The sequence below is a fragment of the Pongo pygmaeus genome, chromosome 21 (genome assembly GCF_028885625.2).
Source record: "Pongo pygmaeus isolate AG05252 chromosome 21, NHGRI_mPonPyg2-v2.0_pri, whole genome shotgun sequence".
Taxonomy (NCBI): Eukaryota; Metazoa; Chordata; class Mammalia; order Primates; family Hominidae; genus Pongo; species Pongo pygmaeus.
This window is the reverse complement of record NC_072394.2, coordinates 29831820-29844087: the sequence shown is the minus strand read 5'-3', so window position 1 is coordinate 29844087 and position 12268 is coordinate 29831820. Positions and strand designations below refer to the sequence as shown.

The following is a 12268-nucleotide window of genomic DNA, read 5'->3' as shown; positions in this document are numbered from 1 at the left end:
TCAACTGGAGCCCCAGTAATTCTCACGCATGTTGGCTAGATAAGAACTCAGCCCGCAGCCCGTAGCTGCGCGGCCCGGCCTAGGTCCACCCGCCGCCCGCCCCCGAGCCTCCTAAGGCCGCAGGCGACGCGCCCCGCCCTCCGGGGACAACTAGGCCCCAGCCTTTTCCGCAGACTCCGCGCTCCGAGCCGCGGCGCCCCCTCGCGGCCGCCGGGGTCGGCAGCCTGGGGCTCGGCTGATCTAGAGCAACGAGCGGGGGACGCTTCGAGCCCGCAACGAGAGTGACCAGCATGGTCCCTGCCAGCAGCTCGGAGCCGGAGGGTTTTGACTGCGAGGCCAGCCCACGCCGAGGAGCCAGGCATCGGGAGACACCGCCCGCAACTCGCTGCCGCAGCACCACGCTGGACGTGAGCGCTCCGCCCAACCCGACGGCGTCAGCTGGCGTGCGCGCCCGCGATCGACGCGCGCAGGCGCCCACGGGCCGCGCAGTCGCCATTGCTCTCCTGCCACCGAGGGGAGCGTTTGTTGGCAGTCCGTGGGCCCGGACGGAAGGCTGAGGCGACGCCTCGACGACAGCAGACCGGAGCTGCAGGGGCAACACATTCAGGGCGGGGTGCCCCATTTAGGCCTGGCTGACCGGAATAAGAAACTACAACCCCCGAAGTGCATTGCGCCTCAGGGTTAAGGAGGCAGTGACGTAAGCTGTCTTGACCGCTACCATTTCTCTAGTAGAGGGGGGACGCGGCGGCGCGGAGTGATGACGAGTTCTGCTTGCGGCTGGAGGGTTGCGGAGGTCAGCGCTTGGGTGCTGGGCTCCGGTTCTCGAAATGCCTTTGCGAACCTGCTGTTTGACCAGTTTACTGACGGTCTATTTAGCCTTAGCTACAGATACCCACTGACTGTGTACCCGCCGTCTTTCAAACCCCGGGCCGGCCACTGAGCCAGCCAGATAACCATTACTATTATTTAGTTTTTATTTTGAAACAGTTTCAAGTAACTCCTGTATGCACTTTGATGAGATTCACGAGTTGTAACCTCTTTTACCCCATTTACCTTATTATTTCCTCTGTTTTTCTCTCTGCCTTTTTTCTTCCCTGGACCATGTGAGTTAGTTGCAGATATGAAATCCTGTTACCTCTGTATTTAGAGGCACATCCGTGTTTATTTTCTAAAAACAAGGACAAGCTCCTGCCTTCAAAATCGGGTAACATTGGTCAAGACTTTTTCTGACCCATAGTCCATATTTAAATGTTTTTAAAGTTTTTATTAGTGTCCTAATAATACCCTTTATGGAAATTATCCTTTTCTTTTTCTTTCTTTCTTTTTTTTTTTTTTTTTTTTGAGACAGAGTCTCCCTCTGTCGCCCAGGCTGAAGTGCAGTGGTGCGATCTCGGCTCACTGCAGCCTCTCCTCCCGGGTTCAAGCGATTCTCTGGCTTCAGCCTCTCAAGTAGCTGGGGTTACAACCATGCGCCACCATGCCCGGCTAATTTATTTTTAGTAGAGATGGGGTTTCACCATTTTGGCAGGCTGGTCTCGAACTCCTGACCTCAAGTGATCCGCCCACCTAGACCTCCCAAGGTGCTGGGATTACAGGTGTGAGTCACCACGCCTGGCCCAAATTACCCTTTTCTTGATCCAGGACCCAATCCGGGAGTACACGTTGCATTCAGCTATCTGGTCTCTTCAGTCTCCTTCAGTCTGGAGCAGCTCCTCAGGTTTTCCATGACCTTATGACTTTGACGCTTTTGAAGATTCCTGTTGTTTTGTAGAACTAGGTTTAGGGTTGTCTGAGATTTTTTTTTTTTGGTTTGTTTTTCTTTTTCTTCTTTTTTTTTAGTTTATGCCTATTCTGCTTATGTATGTCTGAGGTTTTTTATCACTGGACTCTGTTATGTGATATTGTTCAGACGCTGTTATTCAAAGTGCTCAGCCTCACCGGCCTCTGGATACATTCCCAGACACTGCCAGGTCAGCCCCTTCCTGTGGTTTCCTCTCCTGCTGAGGTTCACTCTCACCTTACCAATGTCTCTGGCTTCCCTGTAGCACCCACCCTGGAGCCATGGTCCACGCCTTCCTCATTCACACCTTGAGGGCCCCAAATACTGAGGACACGGGCCTTTGCCGAGTGCTCTACTCCTGCGTCTTCGGTGCTGAGAAGTCACCTGATGACCCACGGCCGCATGGTGCCGAGAGGGACAGGCTTCTCCGGAAGGAACAGATTTTAGCTGTGGCCAGGTAACCACACAGCCCAGCCCCAGGCCTTCATTGAACACGTACCTGATTGTAGTAGGTATTTTCAGGGAGTGGGGACGCAGAGAAATCGGAGGACTAAGAAGCAGAGAGGAAGTTTTAGAGTAGCATTTCCCAGAGTCTTCCACAGCTTTTCATAAGTGTTATGTGAAAAGGGTTAAATAAATAATAATTCTGTTATCATTATTAGTATAATTAGCATTTGTTCAGCCTGTAAGTGCTAAGCATTTATAATCTGAACATCTTATATACATTAACTCATTTAACCCTCATAATAGTCTTTTGAGGTAGGTATAGTTATTATCTCCACCTTACAGATGAGTAAACTGAGGTACAGAGTGTTTGAGGAATTTAACCTGTCCAAGGTTACATAGCTAGAAGGTAGCAGAACTAAGATTTGAGAGTAGGCAGGCAGACAGTACAGATTAAACATGCTTTTCAGTGCAGTACTTAACAGGGCCTTTAGTGTGCCTGTAGACTTTATGCATCTCTAAGGAAGAGAGAGGGTGTGGTACATGAGGACTCCAGAAAGCCAGGGATCCAGATCACAGTTTGGAATATAGTGTTCCAGACTAGGGTGGCTAGCCTTCGCTCTTCCCCTCTCAGACCCAGCCAGAACTGGTAGGTGCTGGAGCCTCCTGGACCTCCGCATTCTGGGTGGGGTAGCACCACTCTGGGGCAACCTTCTGCCAACTCCTGCCTTTCCCTTGTTCTTCTCATTCTCCTTCCCCTCCCTGTAGCTCAGAAAACCAAATACATGCCTTTAAAACCAGCCTGTGCGTGGCTCAGACTGGAAGATGATTCAGGAAAGATCAAAGGGAGCTTCTAAGAAGCCTTGTTGGTCCAATGGAAGGTCTTTCTTTCATACTTGGAGAGGGTTGCAGGATAGGGTGGAGATTGGATGGCCCATATTGGGCGATGGCGTTTATTTTCTCCCTGATCCCTTTCCTTTTTTTGAGATGGAGTCTGGCTCTGTCGCCCAGGCTGGAGTGCAGCGGCGCAATCTCAGCTCACTGCAACCTCCGCCTCCTGGGTTCATGCCATTTTCCTGCCTCAGCCTCCCGAGTAGCTGGGACTACAGGCGCCCGCCATCACGCCTGGCTAATTTTTTTTTATATTTTTAGTAGAGACGGGGTTTCACTGTGTTAGCCAGGATGGTCTCGATCTCCTGACCTAGTGATCCGCCCGCCTCGGCCTCTCAAAGTGCTGGGATTACAGGCTTGAGCCACCGCGCCCGGCCAAGCTGCTTCCCTTTCCTTTACGTGGAGAAGGCCTCTGTGAATGAAGCAGGTGAGGGCAGGATCTTCTTCCTCTGGTGCCCTTTTTCAGCCCAAGGAGCTGAGTTGAAAACCTGCCCTCTTGGCCACATAGAATAAAGTGGTTCAGGACCTGGAGGCTCACACTTCCTGATTCTGTGGCCCTGGGCAGATCACTTAGTCTCTCTAGGCCTCAGTTTTCTCACTTGAGATATGGGGATGATGGTAGCTCCCAGCACCAGGGTTGACCATGAGGATGACAGAGTTGGTGTGTGAGCCCACCAGCCTGACTTGCCTGCCCACTCTCCCCAGGCAGGTGGAGTCAATGTGCCGGCTGCAGCAGCAGGCATCCGGCCGGCCCCCCATGGACCTGCAGCCGCAGTCCTCAGATGAGCAAGTGCCGCTGCACGAGGCCCCACGTGGGGCTTTCCGCCTGGCAGCAGAGAACCCTTTCCAGGAGCCACGGACGGTGGTGTGGCTGGGCGTGCTCTCATTAGGTTTTGCCCTGGTGCTGGATGCCCACGAGAACTTGCTACTGGCTGAGGGCACGCTCCGGCTGCTGGCACGCCTCCTCCTTGACCACCTCCGGCTGCTGGCGCCCGGCACCAACCTCCTGCTGCGGGCTGACCGCATTGAGGGCATCCTCACCCGCTTCCTGCCACATGGTCAGCTGCTTTTCCTCAACGACCAGTTTGTCCAAGGCCTGGAGAAGGAATTCAGTGCTGCTTGGCCCCGCTGATTCCTTGTTGGGATGGTGCTTCCGAGGGCAGGCAGAGGGTAGACACACAGCCAGATGAAGCTTGGCATCTACCTCCTGCCCAGCCTGCTCCCAGCTCTAATGTGTTGCTATACCAGCACAAGTGGGCGACACAAGCCTGCAGAAAGGGGGCTGGGCAGAGGGTGGAGGAGGTCCTGCCTATCTTCGGGTTAGTGGAACCACAGAACATCCTGAGCCTAGAGCTGCTGTGTAACTTAGACCACTGCGGTGCAGCAGCCACTCTTGTCCTTGACCCCACCTTCCTCCATCCCTGCCAGCCGCTAGTGCTAGGGTGAGGAGCTGCCTGGAGCTCAGCCCACTCTTCTCCTTCCAAACCCACAGTCAAGGCCAGGCGCAGTGGCTCACGCCTGTAATCCCAGCACTTTGGGAGGCCGAGGTGATTGGATCACCTCAGGTTGGGAGTTCGAGACCAGCCTGGCCAACATAGTGAAACCCCTGTCTCTACTAAAAATACAAAAATTAGCCGGGTGTATGGCGCCTGCCTGTAATCCCAGCTGCTCAGGAGGCTGAGGCACGGGAATCACTTGAACCTGGGAGTCAGAGTTTGCAGTGAGCCAAGAGTGTGCCACTTCACTCCAGCCTGGGCAACAGAGTGAGACTCCGTCTCAAAAAAAAAAAAAAAATCCCACAGTCACTGAAACACAAAAGGGGTCTCAGACTCCTCTGAGGGTGGAGGAGCTGTGCCTGCATGCTGGCAGGCCCCAGCCCCTGGCTTTGTGCCCACTTAGGCAGTATTGTCAGCAAGGTCCTGCTCAGTGTCCAGCCCCCACAGAGTTCAGAAATGCATCTGCCAATCAGCAGCAGGATTCTGCAGCTCCTTTTGTGCCAAGCCCATGCCCACCAGGCAGGCCTGAGATAAAATAATCACAGGCTTCCCTCATCTGCAGGGAGAGAAGGCGCTGTCAGGTGAATGCGAGCAGTCTAGCCTGGATGAAGTATTTTTCATTTTGAATTAAAAGCACTGGCTGTGTGATTTTACCCTCTTTCTGTGAGTTTGATGCATGCATCCTGCTCCTATGAGTGAGTGCCTCTCTGGATGGCCCCCAAGCTGGGTGTCTGAGCCTTCGTGGTCAAGGATCCCCCTAGGAGGCTTCTTGGGATGCCTCCATCTCATCCCCACCTCACCCCTGTCTCCCTAGAGGCCTCCTTTGGATGGTGGCACACACTTTCTCCACCAAAGTATATATCACAGGTGGCAGGTGGCTGTGGCAGAGCTATCTGAGAAGCAGTGCCTGGGCTGTGAATCGGTGCGAGTGTTTTATGTGGGGCGGGTGGTGATCCCAGGAAGCAGGAAGGGGACACAGTCCTCGTGAATGCTTGTCAAGCCTATTAGGACTGTGGTAGGGAGCTGAGTGCCTCTGGGGGGCTGCACACAGCAGTTGCCTCTGAATTACCTCACCTGAGAGGTGGCGGCTGTGGGTGTTTGCCTACTGCCTTTAGTCAGTGGTTACAGGTTGATCCCAGGGTGCATACATTCCCTGGTTCTTTCTGCCCCTGAGAAAAAGCTTTCAGGCAATGTGACGCTGGGCCTGCCTGCACAATGTTGAGTCCCAAAGGGATATGGGTAGGGTACCAAAAGCCAGTGGTTAGGAGGTCTTCAATCAGCGGCTTCTAGTGAAGGTTTAAACTTACTCAGTTGGGGAAAAAAAAAAACAAACCACTTCAGTTTACATTGATTTTCATGATCTTCCTGTTACCAAGGAAGGTGAGGCTTTCTTGGCAGAATGAGCCCCCTAGGTGCTCAGCTCTCATGCTTGCCATCCGTCAGTTGCCCTTTAGCATCCAGGACGGACCCACCTACACCCACTTTGGAGGCAGCACTGATGATTAGCCCTTCCAAGTCCATGGCCAAGGCCACCAGCCATGCCAGGCCTTCTACCACCACTGTCAACATAATTGGGGTGAGGCCACCTTTTCCATTTTATGGTGCCACAAACCACCTTGACCGTGAAGACTTAAAGCGATGTTACTCTGTGTGTGTGGCCAAGTCCCACCAGTGGAAATGTCCCACAGGCCTCTAGTAGGGACACCCCTTCCCTGTACGTTCTGTTCTCCTGGCCCACCCTTCACACCAGGCTGGCGGTCCTGGTGGATTGGCTGTGTTCTCAGGGAACAGGGCGTTTTGTCCTCTATGGAAAGGCTCAAGCTTACTGATCCGAATTCTTTCTGCCTTTTTTTCAAATGGAACTTAAGGAAGAGGTTGAGACCCTGCTCCCCTGGGAGCTGTGGGAAGTTGAGGTTAGGCATGGCTGGTGGCCTGGTTCCCATGAGGTGGGGCAAACTGATGCACAAGAGAATAGTAGAGACTGAGACCACACCCTGGGGCTGCTGAGCTCCAGTTCCTGTCCAGCTGGACCAGGGTTTTCTTAACCAGATGAGCTTGCCCAGCACCCTTCTCACACTTCACACTTCTGCCCCAGCCTCTTGGGCTAGGTTTCCACCACAATTTATGCTCACCATATATTTATCGAGCCTCCCTTGGGCCTGATGCTCTGCTGGATGCAATGCAGGATACAGAATGTCCCCAAAGTTCCAGGAGAGACAGAGCTAAGGCCAGGTGACTGCAGATGACTGCAAAGCAGCAATGGTTTGAACATCCCTGAATTGCTGCTCACAAGTGCTTTAAACACCCAAAGGAAGAAGGGGCACTTCAGTGTGGAAGGCCGAGTGAAGGAGCCAGGATTTAGAACTAAAAGTGAGGCGGCTGTGGAAGCAAACTTGCCTCCATCTCCAAGCCTCTTCCCTTTCTTCTCCCTGCCCCAGGAACCCCGACCAAACCACATATCCCTCAGCTTCTCAAGAGAACTAGAGACTTTGAGCAGCTGTAGTGTTACCAGTGTACCTCCACAAACACTCCTGGGACAACAGGTGATGACAGGAGGGCAGTAGAGCCCAGAGAAGAGAGCTTACCTGGAGGGAGGAAGAAGTCACAGGTTTTGTTTTTTGTTTTTTTTTTTTAGGCGGAGTCTTTCTCTGTTGCCCAGGCTGGAGTGCAGTGGCACAATCTCGGCTCACTGCAAGCTGCACCTCTTAGATTCACGCCATTCTGCCTCAGCCTCCCGAGTAGCTGGGACTGCAGGTGCCTGCCACCACGCCCGGTTAAGTTCTTCTATTTTTAATAGAGACGGGTTTCACCGTGTTAGCCAGGATGGTCTACATCTCCTGACCTCGTGATCCGCCCGCCGTGGCCTCTCAAAGTACTGGGATTATAGGCGTGAGCCACCACAACCCGCATGAAGTCACAGGTTTTAAGACAGGAACTGGCCTGCATGTATGTGGGTCACTGATTGGGAGGGTGGTAAGCCCTGGGATGGGATTGGATCATCATGTCTCCTTTAGGGCAGGGTGTTTTTTTGTAGCCCTGTGGTGCTGCGCACTGTCCAGCATCCCCCCAGGGCTCAATGTTTTCTTTTTCTTTTTTTTTTTTTTGAGATGGAGTCTCACTGTTGCTCAGGCTGGAGTGCAGTAGTGCAATCTTGGCTTACTGCAACCTCCGTCTCCTGGGTTCAAGCAATTCTCCCTCCTCAGCCTCCCAAGTAGCTGGGTTTACAAGCGTGTGCCACCATGCCTGGCTAATTTTTGTATCTTTAGTAGAGACAGGGTTTCACCGTGTTGGCCAGGCTGGTCTCGAACTCCTGACCTCAGGTGATCCACCCATGTTGGCCTCCCAAAGTGCTGAGATTACAGGTGTGAGCCACCACGCCTGGCCTCAATCTTTTCTTTTGAACAATTATTCCTATATTTTATTGTAATGCAGTTAACCGTGTTTGTCAGATTCAATACTCTGTGACCCATTAACCCAGTCTCTGTATGTTTATTACTGCAATTGAAGTGGCCGTGACCGTTTTCTTAAATATACTTTATTTGTTTAGTGCAATTTTAGGTTCACAGTAAAACTGAGCAGAGGGTACAGAGAGTTCTCATTTACTCCCTGTTCCCACACATGCACAGCCTCCCTTATCACCAACACTGGGCACCAGAGTGGTCATTTGTTACAACTGATGGACCTTCATTGACACGTCACTATCACCAGAGTCCATAGTTTACATTAGGGTTCACTCTTGGGGTGGTACATTCTATAGGTTTGGATGTATTTTCAGTGATATGCATCTACCATTATAGTATCATACAGAAGAGTTTCACTGCCCTAACAGTCCTCTGCTGCACCTATTCATCCTTCCCTCCTCTCAACCCCTAGCAACCATTGATCCTTTTACTGCTTCCATAGTTTTGCCTTTTCCAGAATGTTGTGTAGTTGGATTCATACCGTATATGTAGCCTTTTCAGATTGGCTTCTTTCACTTAGTAAGGTACATTTAAGGTTCCTCCAAGTCTTTTCATGGCAGACTCATGAGCTTGACAGCTCATTTTAGAAGTACTGCTGAATAGTATTCCATTATGTGGATGTGCATTATCTGTTCACCTACTGAAGGACATCTTGGTTGCTTCCAAGTTTTGGCAATTATGAATACAGCTGCTACAAACATTTGTGTACAGGTTTTTGTGCGAACATAAGTTTTCAACTCCTTTGGGAGTATAAGTACTCATAAATACCAAGGAATATGAGTCCTGGATCCTGTGGTAAGAGTATGTTTCATTTTGTAAGAAACTGCCAAACTGTCTTCAAAAGTGGCTGTACCATTTTACATTCCTGTTGGCAGTTAATGAGGTTTCTGTTGCTCCACATCCTCTGAAACATTTGGTTTTGTCACTGTTTTGGCTTTGGCCTATTCTTTTTTTTTCCTGAGACGGAGTGTCCTTTGTCATCCAGGCTGGAGTGCAGTGGCACTATCTTGCCTTACTCTAACCGTGACTGCCCGGGTTCAAGCGATTCTCCTGCTTCAGCTTCCTGAGTAGCTGGGATTACAGGCGTGTGCCACCATGCCTGGCTGAATTTTTTTTTTTTTTTTCTGAGACGGAGTCTCGCTCTGTCATCCAGCCTGAAATGCAGTGGCACAATCTCCACTCACTGCAACGTCCACCTCCTGGGTTCAAATGATTCTTATGCCTCAGCCTCCCGAATAGCTGGGACTACAGGCACGCACCACCGTGCCTGGCTGATTTTTGTAGTTTTAGAAGAGACAGGGTTTCACCACATTGGCCAGGCTGGTCTCAAACTCTTGACCTGAAGTGATCTACCTGCTTCAGCCTCCCAAAGTGCTGGGATTACAGGCGTGAGCCTCTGTGCCCAGCTGGCCTTTGGCCATTGTAATAGGTATGTAGTGAAATCTTATTTTGATTTGCAGTTCCCTAATAACATATGATGTAGAATATCTTTCCTGTGCTTACTTGCCATCTGTAAATCTTTAGTGAGGTGTCTGTTCAAGTCTTTTGCCCATTTTAAAACAGGCAACTTTTTTGGGTGATTTCTTTTTGTTGAGTTTTAAGAATTCTTTGGGTATTTTGGATAACAGCTCTTTATCAGATGTACCTTTTGCAAATATTTTCTCCCAGTCTGTGGCTTGTCTTCTCATTCTTTTGACAGTGTCTTTCACAAAGCAGAGCTTTTTAATTTTAATGAAGTCCAGTTTCATATAATTTAATGAAGTGGGTCGGGCGAGATGGCTCATGAGGCCTGTAATCCCAGCACTTTGGATGGCCAAGGCAGGAGGATTGCTTGAGCCCAGGAGTTCAAAACCAGCCTGTACAACATAGAGACTTCATCTCTACAAAAAAATACAACAATTGGCTGAGTGTGGTGCACACCTGTGGTCCCAGCTACTTGGGAGGCTGAGGTCAAAGGATTGCTTAAGCCCAGAAGGTCAAGGCTGCACTGAGCTGTGACTGTGCCACTGCACTCCAGCCTGGGTGACAGAGCAAGACCTTGTTTCCAAAAAAAAAAAAAAAAAAAAAAAAAAAAAAAAATTGTCAATTTTTTTTTTTTTTTTTTTTTTTTTGAGACGGAGTTTCTCTCTTGTTGCCCAGGTTGGAGTGCAATGGTGCAATCTCAGCTCACCACAACCTTGCCTCCCGGGTTCAAGCAATTCCCCTGCCTCAGCCTCCTCAGTAGCTGGGATTACAGGCATGTGCCACCACCCCTGGCTAATTTTGTATTTTCAGTAGAGACGGGGTTTCTCCATGTTGGTTAGGCTGGTCTCGAACTCCCGACCTCAGGTGATCCACCTGCCTCGGCCTCCCAAAGTGCTGGGATTACAGGTGTGAGCCATCATGCCCAGCCGTTTGTCAATTTTTAAAATGGATCCTGCCTTTACTGTTGTATTTAAAAAGTCATCACCAATCCAATATCATCTAGATTTTCTCCTCTGTTATCTACTAGAAGTTTTACAGTTTTGCGTTTTACATTTAGGTCTATGATCCATTTTGAGTTAATTTTTGTGAAGGTTGTAAGGTCTATGTGTAGATTCATGTTTTTGCATGTGGATGTTCAGTTGTTCCAACATAATCTCTTGAAAAGACAGTCTTTCTATCTTTGTTCCACTGTATTGCTTTTACTCCTTTGTCAGAGACCAGTTGACTGTATTAATGTGGGTCTCTCCTGGGTTCTTTATTCTGTTCCATTAATCTGTTTGTCTATTCTTTTGCCAATACTACACTATTTATTTTTTTTTGAGATGGAGTCTCACTCTTACCCAGCCTGGAGTGCAATGGTGCAATCTCGGCTCACTGTGACCTCCACCTTCCAGGTTCAAGCCACCCTCCCACCTTAGCCTCCCTAGTAGCTGGGACTATAGGCATGCACCACCATGCCTGGCTAATTTTTCTATTTTTATTAGAGATGGGATTTCACCGTGTTGGCCAGGCTGGTCTCAAACTCCTGACCTCTGGTGATTTGCCCGCCTTAGTGCCTGGCCACCACACTATCTTTTTTCAAGTTTTTTTTTTTTTTTTTTGAGACAGAGTCTCACTCTGTCACCCAGGCTGGAGTGCAGTGGCGCAATCTTGGCTCACTGCAAGCTCTGCCTCCCAGCTTTACGCCATTCTCCCGCCTCAGGCTCCTGAGCAGCTGGGACTACAGGCGTCCGCCACCACACCTGGCTAATTTTGTTTTTGTATTTTTAGCAGAGACGGGGTTTCACCGTATTAGCCAGGATGGTCTTGATCTCTTGACCTCGTGATCTGCCCGTCTTGGCCTCCCGAAGTGCTGGGATTACAGGCGTGAGCCACTGCACCTGGCCCACTCTCTTGATTACTGTAACTTTATAGTAAGTCTTGAAGTCAGGCAGTGTCAGTCTTCAACTTTTTTCTTCATATGTATATCTATATATATATATGTGTGTGTGTGTGTGTGTTTTTTTTTTTTTTTTTTTTTTTTTTGGAGACAAGGTCTTCACTCTTGTCACCCAGGCTACAGTACAGTAATGTGATCACGGCTCACTGCAGCCTGGACCTCCCTGGCTAAGTGATCTTCCCACCACAGGCATGCATCACCACACCCAGCTAAATTTTAAATATTTAGTAGAGACAGGGTCTTGCTATGTTGTCCAGGCTGGCCTTCAACTCCTGAGCTCAAGCAATCCTCCCACCTTGGTCTTCCAAAGTGGGTAATGTGGTTTTAATATCAGATTGCACTTGGCTGGGCACAGTGGCTCATGCCTATAATCCCAGCACTTTGGGAGGCCAAGGTGGGTGGATCATCTGAGGTCAGTAATCCGAGACCAGCCTGGCCAACATGGCAGAAACCGTGTCTCTACTAAAAATACAAAAATTAGCCGGGAGTGGTGGTACACGCCTGTAATCCCAGTTACTTGGGAGGCTGAGGCAGGAGAATCATTTGAACCTGGGAGGTGGAGGTCCAGTGAGCTGAGATCATGCCACTGCACTTCAGCCTAGGTGACAGAGTAAAACTCTGTCTCAAAAAAAAAAAAAAAAAAAAAAAAAGCTGGGCACAGTGGCTCACTCCTGTAATCCCAGCACTTTGGGAGGCTGAGGCGGGCAGATCACAAGGTCAGGAGATTGAGACCATCCTGGCTAACACAATGAAACTCCGTGTCTACTAAAAATACAAAAAAAATCAGCCGGGC

The 12268-nt window shown here is 50.0% G+C and overlaps 1 protein-coding gene across 4 annotated transcripts; it reads left to right on the top strand.

Moving 5' to 3' along the window:
- Nucleotides 1–443: 443 nt before the first annotated feature.
- On the top strand, nt 444–8772 carry AP5S1 (adaptor related protein complex 5 subunit sigma 1). 4 transcript variants are annotated; one of them, XM_054467922.2, is made up of 4 exons: nt 559–697; nt 2046–2237; nt 3821–4173; nt 7247–8772. In XM_054467922.2, exons 2-4 carry the CDS (start codon nt 2062–2064, stop codon nt 7318–7320), a joined length of 603 nt encoding a protein of 200 aa, XP_054323897.1. In that variant the 5' UTR covers nt 559–697; nt 2046–2061; the 3' UTR covers nt 7321–8772. The 4 variants fall into 4 exon arrangements, with proteins under 4 accessions (XP_054323895.1, XP_054323896.1, XP_054323897.1 ...); XM_063659467.1 differs by having other exon boundaries at nt 663–793; XM_054467920.2 differs by having other exon boundaries at nt 444–697; nt 3821–8772.
- Nucleotides 8773–12268: the final 3496 nt, after the last annotated feature.